We start from the raw sequence: 14,912 nt of genomic DNA, 5'->3' as shown, positions 1-14,912 counted from the left end.
ATCAGTTCATCTAAATTCCCTAAAGGCGGGCTTGAGAATCCATGTTCAAAAGGCCTGTTTTGTAAAGCCATTGTGAACTTGAACATTTGTGCCACATTTGAAGTGTTCTTTCGGGCGTTCTTCACATAAAGCCTTCACAGAGAAACGGGGGTTTTGTGATGTCACAGTGACCATTAAATTCTCTTCCACGTCCAAGTGAAAGTTTGGGCCAGATGAAATGACATTCCCTAGTGATGATATTAAATTCAGAGTCCCTGATTCATCACATTCACAGGAACATGAGGTCACAGTGACCTCGACCTTTGACTCTCGACCACCAAAATCCCATCAGTTTATCTTTGAGTCCAAGTGAAAGTTTTTAAAGAAATTCACTCATGTGTTTCTGAGATATCATGTTAGCAAGAATGACTCAGTGAGCATGAAAACAAAAGGCGACTACGAACTGTGCTGTTGCATAAATGGGGTCTACTCAGCTCTACATTCTCCAGTTTTAAGGTTTAAGGTAAGCACCTGAATATTTCAAATTAATAGCAGTTATTGGTGCTATTAAAACCTATATGAATCATTTTACTATTTATACTAATAAAATAATAAGAAACTGAATAACCCATAACACTACAAACTACTTCATTATTAAAATAAGTAAGATAACAGAATTAATAAAAAGGACAGAAACAAAATAAAAATAAAGCCCAGATAGGAACAAAGAAGGCTTCTGGTATAAGAACATTTTCCACCAGACATGAATAGAGACTGTTGCAACAATCAAAGTGCATCATAATCAAAGCCTGTACAAAAGTTTCGGCATCTATTGAATTTTAAATGGGTCTTACTTTTAATATTTAATATAAGACAAGATTAAATGTCAGTTTGTGCACAAATGCTGAAATAAGATTTTTTAAAGAAGACTACTTTTGTATACTTTTATATACATGTACTTACATTATTATCATATTATAAGTACATGTATTTCCTCCTTGTGATTGTAATTTTAGCTTTTTCCACCACAACAGCTCAAAAATAAATCCCAGTTTAATCATCAAGTTTCAAATGAGTCATGGAATTAGTCTTTTATATTTTTATAGTATAAGATCACTTTATAAATGCTCTGTACATTTCTATATTTACATAGCAACACACAATTCAGCACAGTAAACAATTTCACAGTTCAGTGCATCTTAAGCTTATTGGACAACATTCTTAACACTGACGTACAGGCCGTTCACTTAAAGCATGAAACTGCTTAAATGACAACACTACAGAAAGTCCACACCAGGAGACGTTGAGGTTCTCCCAGTGTAATGAGGCGACATTTTTAGTGCTGAGGCAGCAAAGTGACGGTTTTATTAAAGTTTTAATCTGCTGGGTATCGAATGTTACAGCAGGAAAGACGTGTCACTTGAGCTGTGGTCAATCCCAGTGTCTCTGTTTGCTCGACTTAAAGCATCACTCGACAGAAGAGGAGTGTCCACTTCAGCAGATCTCAGGGAAGGATCAGAGGAGATCACCACCACGTAGCGATCATCGCCCTCGTCTTCCTCGTCCTCCACGCTCCCATGAACGTCCACAGTGATGACTGAATTTTCTGCCGCCCGATGGCTGCAGGAAGGGGAGGAGCTGAACACAGGATGCTCTGCAGGATGTGAGTCCCCATCGAGGTCCTCTTCAGGAAAGCTGGTGTTAATATAGATGATATCGTCCCTGCTGAAAGACTCTGGGAGCTTGTCTGTGAGCTTTTCCAACATTTCCCGCAGTTGGGGGAAGAAAGGTCGGTCCAGCGGATCAGCCCTCCAGCAGCTGTACATGATCTCATACCTAGACACAGGAAAATCAAGGAAATTACTCCTTTAATACATCTTGATGCTTTTTTTTAAATACGAGCCTTGAATGCAGCAAACACATGTGGAGGCATTCACTTCAGTTAGAAGTCAATTCATGAACACACTTTGCAAAGTGTGTGTACATGTCTGTGCTTTCCCTACAGATGGCAGTGGTGAGCAATGTTTTTAGACTGAGGCTGTTTGCTGGCTTGGACGAAAGTCATAAAAAGGAACTAGTATCACATGCTAATATTGCTGTATATCAGTAGTAGTAGTTCAAAACGACCTACAGGTGCTCACGTTTACCATAAAGTTTGCAGCAATACAAAAGGAGATTACGAAGTACAAATTATGCACTTTAACCACAGACATGTTGTGTATATAACTTGCATTATTTGTCTTAATACATTAAATTCTATTATTTATTTTATTTTCAATTTGCATCCCCATTCCTGCATTTGGGCAAATAAGGTTCCACTCTACCTATATATTCTATTTTATCCAACGCAAATTCAACTCGTTACAACTCACAGTTCGTCCAAACAGTCTGTTGGTTGTTTCAGTCTGTGTCCTTCAACAAGGTAATCGTATATCTCATGGTTTGGGATGCCGGGGTAGGGAGTCATGCCTCGTGTAGCGATCTCCCACATGGTGATGCCAAAAGCCCACTGCAACACATAGAATATTAACTGTAGTGGATATTTCATCATGTGGAATACATTTGTCACCAACTTTGTTAATTTCACTTAACCTTAAAATGTGCTGAAGGGAAATGTATACTAAAAATTACAGAAAGTATCAAGAAAGTTTATGTCCAGTCCATTACAAAAGTGTGAGAACTGTGAATGGGTTCACCCTCTCTTTTTATTCTTATGTCAAAGTTGTGAGAATAAACATATCAAGTAGATGAATTTGAGTAAACTGTTTGTTAAATAATGATGTGCAATGTCCAGAGTCCTAAAATGCAAAATCTGGGAAAGAACTCAAAAGTTTTAGTGATACCACTCAAGGAGAAATGATGACGTGTGAACAAATGTCAAAACAAAATCTTTACCACGCCCTTTAAAGGAAGGCTGAGTAATTAATACTGAGTAAAATCAGATGACAGCTCTGAGTAAATTTCAAGACTAAGAACTGTTTTGAAATTTCTGATTATTGAGAGAAGATGAAGGACCAGTTCTTCTTTCAGTGACTCGAAACTGGTTTAAAATGTGTCTTGTTACTGACAATAATCTGATGTATTCACATATTTTTATACCATGACTTCAGAGTGCCAGTAAAGAACAGACAGGAGCAGATGGAAGTGCTTACCACATCACTCTTTACAGTAAAGACTCTGTCTGCCAGACTCTCCACTGCAATCCATTTCACAGGCATCTTGGCTATTCTGCCTTGCCTGTAATAGTCTCCACTGTAGATCTTCTTTGATAAACCAAAGTCTGCTACACACACCGTCATGTCATCACGCAGCCTGTAAGACAAACAAGAACCAAAATAAAATCAGGGAAATTGTCCCAGATAAGTTTCACCTTTACTCTAAAAGGGTCCAATACACAAAAAAAATTGGATTTGCAACCTACATGCAGTTACGAGCTGCCAGGTCTCGATGTAGAAAGTTGCGTCCGCTGAGATACTCCATACCCAAAGCAATGTCAACCATGAACTTCAGGAGTGTCTGCGTGGGCAAGAACTGTGTAGAAAAATAAACACATAAGTTAACATTATATAGCCTAACGATAAGATATTGTACAACATATGTATTTCAGTGTTTGGCTGAAATCTTGCCATTGGGCTCTCTCCCAGGCGTGAGCGCAGCAGGAAGCTGTGAAGATCTCCGTATTCCATGAATGGTAGAATGACCATGGGCTTGGGAAAATGTCCTGAGACAACTTCCAAGCAAACACCTGCAGATGAGAAGTGGGTAAACACAGATAATGTAGGGCTGTTTAAATGAAAACAGACCAGAGAACAGAGCAGAGTAGTGGGGTTCTGCAGTAGCACTCCTACCGAGCAGGCTGATGACGTTAGGATGGTTGAAATCCTTCATGCAGGCCGCCTCATTCAGGAACTCTTCAATCTCCCTGTGAGAGAAGCTATCCACTGTTTGAAGAAAGACGAGGACGGTAAATATTTACAAGTCTACATGTTTTATAGTTTAGAGATGTTCAAAGGGTATCCGCTCACGTTTCATTGTCTTCACAGCCACTCTTTCCGATGTTCCGTCTGGTTGCCTTAAATGTCCCTCCACCACTGAGCCAAATTCACCTGATAAATTACACCAACATATTAATACTCTGCAAAGCATACGTATATTCTGTTTTAATCACAGCGTAGAAAGGAATCTGTTCACTCACCCTCTCCAAGAACCTTCCCTATCGTGAGCAAGTTCCTCATGACCATCACGTCCTGAAGTTTGGCCTGGAGTTCATCGCTAACACCAAGGTTCGCAACTACAGAAAAGTTATATCAAAAATCTGCTTTAAACAGTGTAACATATATGTCTACATTCATGTTATTTCCCCCCAGAGTTAAGCTCGGACATTTGCAATCTCAGTATCATTTCAGGAAAATGTCTGCACTATAGTGCATGTCTGAAAGAAGCTTCACATGCAAGAACATACGTGTGACTTCTATGACTGATCGATTGTAGGATCTCTGGGGTTTGTACTGGACGACAGGCTGCGGCTTTTCCCCACCTCCAAACACCTGCCTGCAGGGGGAGACAGGGAAAATTATAAAACAAGGAATGTTGAACAGAGAGTGAATCCTTTCACTCAAGTGTTAATAGCTCTGTAATCACACACACACATACACACACACACTGACATTTAGCATCAGAGTTGGTCAGAGTGAGGCAGCCCTCTGAGTAGCTTCTTTCCTGAATGGGTTCAGATGCTGTTTTCCTGTGCAGCAGCCTCTGACACATTCCTATCCGTATCCTGAGAGGCAACACTGACTCACATACTTCATAACAATGAATTCCTGAGATTTAACAGGTGGTTGTAGTACATCGCTCCAGCTGCACAGTTATTACTGGTGATGGGGATTGATTTAGAGGAAGCAAAGGCAGTTTATTAACACAATCCAAAAGTCCTACTGTTGCTGAAGGATTACTCAACACCCCCACATGATAATACCAAAATGAACAAAACACCTTAAATGAAATCTTCTATGTCTTTTAATCAGAGTGCAGAGAAAATAGGTCACCAGAAACTGAACTTTTTAAAGTTAATTTAATCAACACTGTATTTGCACAGAAGTCAGCATACCCAAACCAAGAGTCAGATGTCCTGTTGTGTACACAGATAACCCCCCAGAGGATGATGAGCAGGAGACAGAGGCCACACACCACTCCCAGCACGACGTACACAGAGTCTGGGACCCCAGTGTCAGGGCTGGAGGATGGGTGCACGGATGATTCTGAGAAAGAAAGAAGAAACTTTAAGCATGATCAGTTTAGATAAGTTAAGATAAACAGCATCCAACGCGATCCATGGTGATAGCGTGGCTAAAATACAGCATAAAGCCTCCATAGGTTCTGTTTCTGTGTACAGAGCAGTATTCAAATATAGTACAATACATCAGCAGAAAAATGTTGGGACATTTATGAAGTTAACATTTCCCAGATGAGGACATAAATCAGTAGAGTGGCTTACTCTCTTCTGGCACAAACAGCCAGACTCGTGGGCTGACCATGCCGCTCCCTGCCTGCGTGCACGCTGCCACCTCTGCACTGTAGGTTGTGTTGAATTCCTGCACAGGTACAAAGGCCGTGGTGCTATAACTGTGGATCTGAAACACAACAATAGACATTATTTCAATCTGTACATAACTGTGTAGCTGATATATTCCTCAGGATGTGGAGTTGTGCACACTGCCACTTGACTTTCTACTGTATCATATAAATGTGTCGTGATTTGATTTATCTTACAAACATATTTTAACATTAATCATAATTTTGAGGGGAAACTGTTAAACCTAATGTCTCCTTCTGATTTGTCTCCTGCTTTCCACTTATTGCACTATAAAAACTAGGAACTCAATATTGTCACTTACTGTCATTTTGTGTAAAACCCCTTTGACCGGTAACCTGGGAATGTTCATATAGATAATGAAACTTACATAAAAAAGGGAAGAGACATACTCTCTATAAGTTCATGTGCTGCAATGAGAGGGCGCATGTGACAGACTCAGTCCTGTATTTCACAACAGTGCCTGGTAGCATCTGGGGCTCTTCTCCTTCGCTAATGTGCTGACACATCTGATGGAGAAAGCTGAACCCATGATTAACGACCTGTCACGTCTGCGGTATCAAACAAAGGGCAAAATGCGGTTGTGTGTTCTTCCAACAAACACACAACAAAAACCAAATAATTTAGCATCAACATAACAGTAATAATAAATGCCTCTATTTTATCCTGCCTTTGAATCTTTGAGGATTTTTTAGAAGCAGATGAGTCTAAGGATTTAACAAGTTGCCAAGTTGTGCACATTTCCCGTCATTGCTGATAATACAAAGTCTTTGTACAATAATGACATCACCATCTGACTGGACGGCACATAGGGATAATTCAGTCTATGTTACACATCCCGTTGTGTTCATATTCTAATCACTCTGTGATGACTCAAGCCCATGTGCCGATCAACATGGGTTGCCAGTTTTCACACCATTAACTTCCTTTGACTACTACTACAGACAGGAAGGACGGGAAATGCTCCATTGTATTAGAGAGTACTAATGCAGTCACAGAGGTACGACTACGCAGGAGCAGCATCATGGAATAATGCCACACACATTTCATATAAACAAAAAAGGTTGTTATTGTATTTAGCTCTGTTGTGTCTTAGAAAGTATATGTAAAAAAAAAAAACTTCTTGTAAATGACTTTCTCTGCCTTGTTCCTTTTTGGGACGTGTGGAAAAACTGTTGTTGACAGACAAGAAGGAAGTTGACCTCTGCTTCAGTGGGCAGGACAAAGAGATGATCGTGTATTCCCAGACTCATTCTTTTCATATTTGTCATACATTAGTAATTGTTATGAAAAATGTTGTTGTTGAAGAAAACAGAAAACTCAAAGACAACACCATTAACATGAGCATTGACAAAACTGCATAACAACTTTTAATTTCACCATATATACAATATGAGCGAAAAAATGCTCACATAGATTTAAACCTTATCAGAGATGTAGTTTGCTGCTAATGCAAACTGAATATTTAGACCTACTGTTATGTATACATGTATCAAATTTGACACTGCTGTTTGGAGTAGCATAGTAGTACATATACATGTATGTATTTATGTAAACATGTATATTTTGTACATAATCTTCAGGTTATTGGGACTGCTCCATAAATCTGTTGCTGACTCACCTTTTTCTCTTGAATGCCGTGTCTGACAATGACATCGTAACCACGCAGTATGCCATTTATCTTGTCATCCGGCGGAGGTTTCCACCTGATCACCAGCCACGACTCGTTCTGTTGTATGGTGACGTTTCGGGGATAAACTGACGGCACTGAAAATGTGACAACAAATGCAGACAGGGGGATTTAAAAAGGCGTTGTAGGAATGCCAAACAATAAAACAAAAATAGAAAAAAGAAACTAAAATTGTTCTTCCATTGGAATCTTTGATCACAGTTGGGAATTTAGTTATTTCCTGGCAGAGTGAATCAAATCATTCAACTAAAATGTCCCCTGTGATGACTTAGGAAGGAAATTGAAAGCTGTTCCACCCAGTAAGAACTTTGTGTTTTCTCAGTGAGACCACTCCTATTTCCTATGTGACCCCCTCAGGAAAACAACAGAGATTAAGTGGATATGATTTTCTTCTGAAGGGACCTTCCCAATAGGAGCAGAGCAGGTAGTTGTCCAACTTCCGTAAATTCCACTTATTATAGGCTGCTACAGGGAGGCTTACACTATGCACTTTTTTCTTGGGAAAGTCGTAGGACTAATTACATAGTGACAGCTCTCTGAAACCCAAACAGGGTTCAGCAGTAATGAGAGGGAGGCAGGAGCACAACGTAGAGATTCTTCTTGACGGTTAATAGATAGTGATGGGATCATGAGCAAAAAGCACTTCTGGCTACATCCACACTATTAAATTATTATTTGGAAATGCATCAAGTCTGCTATCTGGCGTCCACACTAATCGAGAGGAAAAATGGAGATGCTCCAGGATATTGTTTTAGTTTGGACGGGCAGAAATTGAGATGTTTGGAAATTATGACGCAAGTAAAACTGATAGGGAGCCAAAACACGCAGGTGGACAGCTTTTTTCAAAATAAAAACATAGTAGTATGGATGTAGCCTCAGGGGCCAATCAGAGGTTAGTACCCCTCTGGCTCCACCCCCTGGATCCACGTCTGTGTATCTCAATAGTCAAAATGCTAATTGTTCCATGGTTCCCAAACACACCTCCCTCTGTGGTGTTGCTCTGGATCCACACGCTGACAGGAGACACTCCAACCTCATTGCTGCAGGACACACTCATGTTGTACAGCGTCAAAGCCTGGAGCCCAGGGATTTCAGACTGGAATGGCGGCACTGTAACGTTGACGAACCTGGTGGTCATCACCTCCCCCTTCCGCCGACTCACCTCTTTAACCTTAGACAGAGCAAAGAACAAGTAAGAATCAGTCAGAGGACATAAAAAGAAGACAGCGCTGCTTGTGCAGATGTGGGACTCACCCTGATGTGGCATTTGGTGAGCGGAGAGAAACCATCGTGACCAGGGCTCCAGCTCAACAGCAACTTATTGGACTGCATTTCCAACACGGTCACATTATACATAGGACTGGGAAGCACTATAAAACAACATGAAAAGCCTTATTTATATAGAGAGGTCAGCTTGGGATGTATCACAGCCCCACGAAGAGAAGGTTTTACCTTTAATGTTGATATTTGCTTCTCTGGAGGTGGTGACACCCTTCATGTTGTAAGCTTCACAGCTGAACTGAGTGTACTTGTCCACACCTGCAATGGACACATCGGAGAGGAAAATGTAGCCCTTCAATGTTGTATGAACTCACAACTATTTATCAAGGTCGTGATAGCACTAAATATTTTGGGAAATCAACCTTCATGTCAGGTGTTATTTTCCTTTCACAAAGTCATGAAGACACAATCTTCTGCAGCTCTGCATTTGGTACAAACTAAATAACTAAAAAGTGCTATGTCAGCGGGACATGGGATGACTCACTCCTTTATTATACCTTAACAGCTCACACAGCATAGCCTCATACAGTGAGCTCAAACTGAGCCTCTGCAATATGTGATGTACCGTCATAACAATCCTTTTGCGCCGTCTCTTTCCGTAGACACACAATTCCCGTCTTTCAGCGGACACAGATCTGCCCAGTTAGAATAGAACTGCGACAGCTGCTGGATAATGTCCCTTTTGTGCTCTGTTTTCTAGTGTCTCTGTCTCGGAAAAACCTTTCCACAAAGCTTAACACAGCGCGGCCAGAGAGATAGGACGGGAACCGACTTGGGATGTTTTACGTTCTGCAGAATATGACAGATTGACACCACTAGTATCATTAGTTTGCCTTCCTCTGTTCAGGTGTGATTTTCACTCCAAACACTGACCATACATCTGTACCATAATGAAATTGAATGGTCAGATTGAATCCATTATATAAGAGTTACCTTCATGTAAAATAAATATGAATATATTGTTCAAGTTGTGACAGAAATGTACAAATCTAAATCTGCCAAACTGTGCTCAGGCACTGACCACACACAGTACCTCATTTCAAATTGCATGGCAAACAGATGGCTGGGTCTCAGTGGGAACTGAGCAGGTTTGACACTCGTCCCAAATGAAAGCGGCCTTTCTTATATAATTTGAACAAACAGCAAAGGCACATGAGGAAAAACTGGCAGTGAAACTCCCATAATATATCATTGGAGATTTGACAACTCTCCTCCCCCAGTCCTGTTGAGACATTGCTGCATATAGCTTGTTGTTTCCTTTTTGTGGCTGCAGTCACGTTAAAATGCTGCCACGCATTATGGATTCCTGTGGTGATGAGTTTTCATCACAGTGTCGGTGAACGTTGCAGCATAACGTCCATATATATGAGATCAGTATTTTCCACTCACAGTTGTTAAAACATGGCCAAGTTGTGACTCAGTTTTAGAAATCTTCCTGGTGTGGTCTCAATCTCATGGCTCCTTTAAGATGCACATTCTTTTAAAGTTATATATATTATTTGGAAAAGAGAAAATAATATAATAATACCATTTCTGCTTTAACTGTACTTTGAAAGTAAATATCAACAAAATACAACGACAAACAATGAAAAATAATTGAAATAAAACGAAACGAAAAAAGATTGGTTGGCCTCTCATATGGAAACATCAGAAACGATGGAGGGGTTCAGTAAATGCAGAGTAGCGAATGAGCTGAAACAACCAAATGTATAATGTGGACCTGTAATTATCAGGTTTGGGAGGGCTCCAGCTCACTCAGCTGCATGACATGTCTATGTTAGTTTCCCATTTATATTTTTGGCCAGTAAATATAGCTACTGTTTACTCCGTCAGGTTACAACTCGGCCAACAACATCTTACTTTTTCTCCATCTATGTTTTATTGTCTGGATTTTCAATGGTGAAGTGCAAAACCTGATCACCTGCACTTCTGTCTTCCAGACAAACACTCTCTTTAGAGACAGACTCTCTTTAATGAACACATAATATCCTGATTTGAAGCTGTATGCATGATAAATGCATGAATCCTAAAATAAAGCCAACAGTCCTTTAACATTGTCTACAAAACAAAAGCACTAATAATATTGTGGTTTCCAGCCTTAATTGAAACAAAGGGCCCTAGACTCAAAGTATGCATTAGAGGAGTATGCAGCAGAGTGGGTTTACACAGTATTACTGTGCCAATGTTTGGTCGTGCTCAAAGCTCTGGTAGGCTGCAGGCTGCCAGCCTCTGTGTCCAGGCCCCTCCCTGTTGGCCAGTGGGCCTTTCAGTGAATGGGGTCTTTGTACGTGGGGTCAACCCCCAAACGGGCTCACTGTGCAGCCTTCAATCCTCACGCCAGGCCCAGGTCCTTGCACATGCAGGACCAAAGCACAGCTCTGAACCTTTAACCCTCTTGGTTTTGGACTGTGTCACCACTCACTGACTACAGCAGCGGCGCTTGTAGCCTGCGGCGGGCTGAAGATGAAGGGTTAGAGCGCAGAGAGCAGGAGGGTTATGCTTCTAATAACAAATGTTCGCTTTCAAGAAGAGGCCATGAAGGGGGAGTTCACTTAAAAAAAACATTTTGGTAACTCTGCTTCTACTTCTTCAAAACTTAATGCTATATAATTTCAAGAAAATACCATGTATAACATGATAAAAAAGCTTAATCTGAACTGATTTTATATAACCAGACTTTTACTTCAGGAGTGGTTCAAGGGGCTTTGGGGACCCCAGGCAAAAGAGAAATCCAACCAATCATTGCAGTCTCCAACAAAACCTCTATAAAATAATGAAGTTTTTAAGAGATAGTCATTGCACTCACTGATAAATATCAGTCCCATAAACATGCTTATCCTTAACGTAACCATGAATCATTCTTGTGAGAAAATCTGGATTTTCTAACTCAATCCTTCCATCTAATTTCATTGCAATCCATCCAATAATCACTGACTGTGCATGAATGAGCTCTGTTAACCATTCAGTGGTGGAGCATGAGGCCTCTCTGACAATGGTGAAAAAATACCACTGCAGTAACAAGTGTACAGATGCTGAGGCAGCAGAGACGAGGCAGAATAGAAACCACCAACAGAGCTGAGTAAGACCACCTCTGTGCTTTGTCACCACTATCAAAGAGGAAAAAGGCCCTTAATCTCTGCTGATGAAAGCTTCTACATTCAAGTACCAAAGAGAGAGCAGTTAATTGGTTAATAAGCTGCAGCACTGAGTCATTTCCACTACAACATTTTATACAAACAGTTCTTCTAGTAAAAATAGTTCTCCTCCGACAAAGATAAAGCTTGATCAAAAAGACGTTTCAGATGGATCAGACTTTAAAGGAACTCTTCTTTTTTACCTCCACCATGGAGGTTATGATTTCACCCATTCTTTTGTTTATTGGTTGGTTGGTTTATTTGTAGGCAAGATTTCATCAAAAACTACTGGACAGATGTGGAAGGTTGTGGTATAGGTCAGGGAAGAACACATTCAATTTTGGTGTAGATCCACATCAGGGGACAGATCCAGGATTCTTTTTTCGCTGCAGTGAGTCCAGGTGAATTGTACCAGATGCAATGAAATTCCCTGCGGACAGTCCTAATATATCACATTCACATAAATGTGAGGTCACTGTGACTTTGACCTTTGACCCCCCGAGCTCCAAACTCTAATCAGTTCATCTTTCAGTCCAAGTGAATCTTTATACCAAATTTGAAGAAATTCCCATAAGGCATTCTTGAGATAGCATGTTCACTGGAATGGGATGAACAACCTGAAAAAATAATGCCTCAGGCTGCCTTTTATGAGGGGCTCGACAACAGTACCAACTGTGAAAACAGAAACTTTCCTACGCTGTGAGATAACCTGTGAGAGAGAGATGAGGAAAAGTGGACTGTGCGGTTGTCGGTGTCTCACCTGACACAGAGAAGCTGCTGGGAGAGTTATGAAAGTCACTATCAGGTAATCCATCACGGAGCCAGCGGATCTGAACAGGGTCCGGGGGTCCCACCGCCTCACACGACAGAGTGAAAGGCGTGTCTCTTGTAATGTTCCTGTCCTCTGGCTGATGGATAAATGTGGGCAGACCTGCAGACAAATGCCAGAGGCGTTAAAGCATCACGAAAGAATGAGGGCGAAGAAGAAGCTCCTAACGATGGCATCTCCTCATGTTAAAACTCACCATTCACCTCCACGATGATTGGCTGAGACTCCACCAGCGTGTTGCCGATGCTCAGCCTGCAGCGATACTCCCCAGCATCCGCCCTCTGCACATAGTTGATGCTGTAACACAGAACATGAGGACACATGGTTGTATTAACGCAGCCTTACATATAAATGAGCTTTTTTAAATGTAACCACCATGCTGCATGTACCTGACAGTGGAGAGGAGAGTCGTAACCCCATCTGCGACAGTCTGGAGCTCGTTGATCACCACCTGAACATTTGCTGCCAGGTCCTGGCGGTTCCTCACCCAGATGATGGTGGGCTCCACCCGGGCGTCGGGGATGTCGATGGAGCAGTTGAACTTGGACTCGTGGCCCTCTGACAGCTGGATGGAGCGGATGGTGGGTTTGAAGTGCAGCTGTCGGAGCTGATCGGGGCTCAGATAAAACCTTGAAACTCTGCCTGCTATCACAACAGGCTCAGAGTTCCTGACTGGTCGATGAACACGGCTCCTTGGATGCTGAGCTGTTAGTAGAGGAGGAAGTTAGGTTTTGTAATAATAACAATGTCGCATCACAAGAATAAATGAGAAAAAATATGGTTCTTTCATAGTAAAAGAAAAAAAACCATTACAAACAAAATGTTTAAATATAAAATAATGATAATTGTTGTTGCCTTTCTGAGAATCAAAGACTTTACATCCAAAGTGAAGAGGGATATTATGTTCATGACTGAAAATTAAGGTAAGTATAACATAACTATAAGTAGCCATAAGATCACGAGTATTTACGATCAGATTTAGACCTTAAACCTATTTTCATTTCATTCGATCAATTCTAAAAATCTGAGAAAAGAAACACATTCTTACAAATGAGAACCTGGAACTAGTTGATTTCTAGGAAATTCATTAAAACCAATCTAAATGATTAATTTGTTATCAAAATAGTTTTATGGGTGGATTTATTTTATGTTGTTCAAAATTTAACAAAAGTAACTCAAAAAGCAAAATTTAGTTCAGCATAAAGATATAACTACAAAAACTATTCTAAAAGAAAATAAGAGCGATTATGCCACAGAATAAAAACAGTCCATCCACACTTAATGACTGTTCAACATTTATCACCACTGCTATCTGCAAGCGAATAAATCACATTTTATTATACTGTCATTACAAAGAAGTTACCGTAACATACACGTCAGGGCGTATTTAGTTTTTCAGATGTATATGTTTAAGACTTTCCGTCAATGAATCATATACAAATTCAAAGTGATGTGTTCCAGCTGCAGAGATCATCAACCTGCTGCTCCTGAAACTCGCGTAAACACTTAAAATCTCACACAAAATAACGAATACCCCCCCCCCGAAAAAAAAAAAAACTACTGACCGCAGGCAGGAGTCCACACGAGAATGGCCACTATGGTCGACGTAGAGAGGAAAAGTCCAAACCAGCCTGGAGTTGACTTCTGTGCCATGACCCGAGCTGAGCTGATCTCTCCACTGCGCTGCGCTCCGGCGCGCAACAGTTTCCAAACGTCCACCTCGTCTTTTTAATTCCCAGCGGATGAGCTGTGATTCAGCCTGAACACTGACCCACACTGGAGAGGCTTCTGTGCGGAGAGTTGTTGACCCAGGATCACATTCAGCTGGAGAGGAGGGAGGGAAATAAGTTTAAAGCCAACCTTTCGACGCGACGCGTCAAAGGAGGTTCCCGTGGAGGAGGCGGGACTAAAAGTGAGGAATGCGGCGAAAGACTAAAGAAAGCCACAAAAACAAAGCAGTAAAATAACATCTGCACACATTCAACACAACTCACACAGCTTCACTTGACCTGATGTCTTTTTATTCACTTTTCTAAATCACGTCTCTTTCTTCTTGTTCTATTTTTGAAACTGATGAACCCCTACCACACAAATAAGAACGTACATAAACATTACGCACAAGCATGAAGTCTACTGACTAGTACTGAATAACACTCATTTATTTTGAAATGTCAAAACACCAATCAGAAGAAACACAAAACCTCTGCAGCGGAGTAAATCTGTGCAACTCCTCCACCACGTGGTCAAGTTTGGATTGAGCTTCTCCAAACTGATCATGGCTGTTAAATTGAAATCTGAACAAAACAAACATTTTATTTGACAGAAATTAATACCTGGTCTGAGATTAAATTACTTTTATTTAGGATATATCTATATTTTATTTGGCTATTTAATATTTTACTTTTA

The 14,912-nt window shown here is 40.8% G+C and overlaps 1 protein-coding gene across 1 annotated transcript; it reads right to left on the bottom strand.

The window, feature by feature from the left end:
* Nucleotides 1–1,063: 1,063 nt before the first annotated feature.
* On the bottom strand, nucleotides 1,064–14,348 carry mertka (c-mer proto-oncogene tyrosine kinase a). Its single transcript, XM_020096643.2, has 19 exons — nucleotides 14,072–14,348; nucleotides 12,896–13,211; nucleotides 12,703–12,803; nucleotides 12,438–12,608; nucleotides 8,715–8,801; nucleotides 8,517–8,632; nucleotides 8,244–8,433; nucleotides 7,194–7,339; nucleotides 5,477–5,612; nucleotides 5,090–5,240; nucleotides 4,442–4,530; nucleotides 4,175–4,270; nucleotides 4,005–4,085; nucleotides 3,828–3,920; nucleotides 3,606–3,724; nucleotides 3,401–3,510; nucleotides 3,132–3,291; nucleotides 2,352–2,488; nucleotides 1,064–1,815 (listed from the first exon to the last, which is right to left on the bottom strand). The coding sequence occupies exons 1-19, from the start codon at nucleotides 14,157–14,159 to the stop codon at nucleotides 1,377–1,379; spliced, it is 2,826 nt and encodes a 941-aa protein (XP_019952202.1). The 5' UTR covers nucleotides 14,160–14,348; the 3' UTR covers nucleotides 1,064–1,376.
* Nucleotides 14,349–14,912: the final 564 nt, after the last annotated feature.

Source organism: Paralichthys olivaceus, chromosome 14, assembly GCF_024713975.1.
Source record: "Paralichthys olivaceus isolate ysfri-2021 chromosome 14, ASM2471397v2, whole genome shotgun sequence".
Taxonomy (NCBI): domain Eukaryota; kingdom Metazoa; phylum Chordata; class Actinopteri; order Pleuronectiformes; family Paralichthyidae; genus Paralichthys; species Paralichthys olivaceus.
Note: the sequence above shows the minus strand (reverse complement) of the source record. Positions and strands in the feature narration are given on the sequence as shown.

Coding starts and splice junctions, on each gene's coding strand:
- mertka (XM_020096643.2), bottom strand. CDS start 14,159: ATGGCACAGAAGTCAACTCCAGGCTGGTTTGGACTTTTCCTCTCTACG. Junction 8,633..8,714: donor AGCAAATATCAACATTAAAG/GTAAAACCTTCT, acceptor GTTGTTTTATAG/TGCTTCCCAGTCCTATGTAT. Junction 3,921..4,004: donor GGCTGTGAAGACAATGAAAC/GTGAGCGGATAC, acceptor TTCTTCAAACAG/TGGATAGCTTCTCTCACAGG.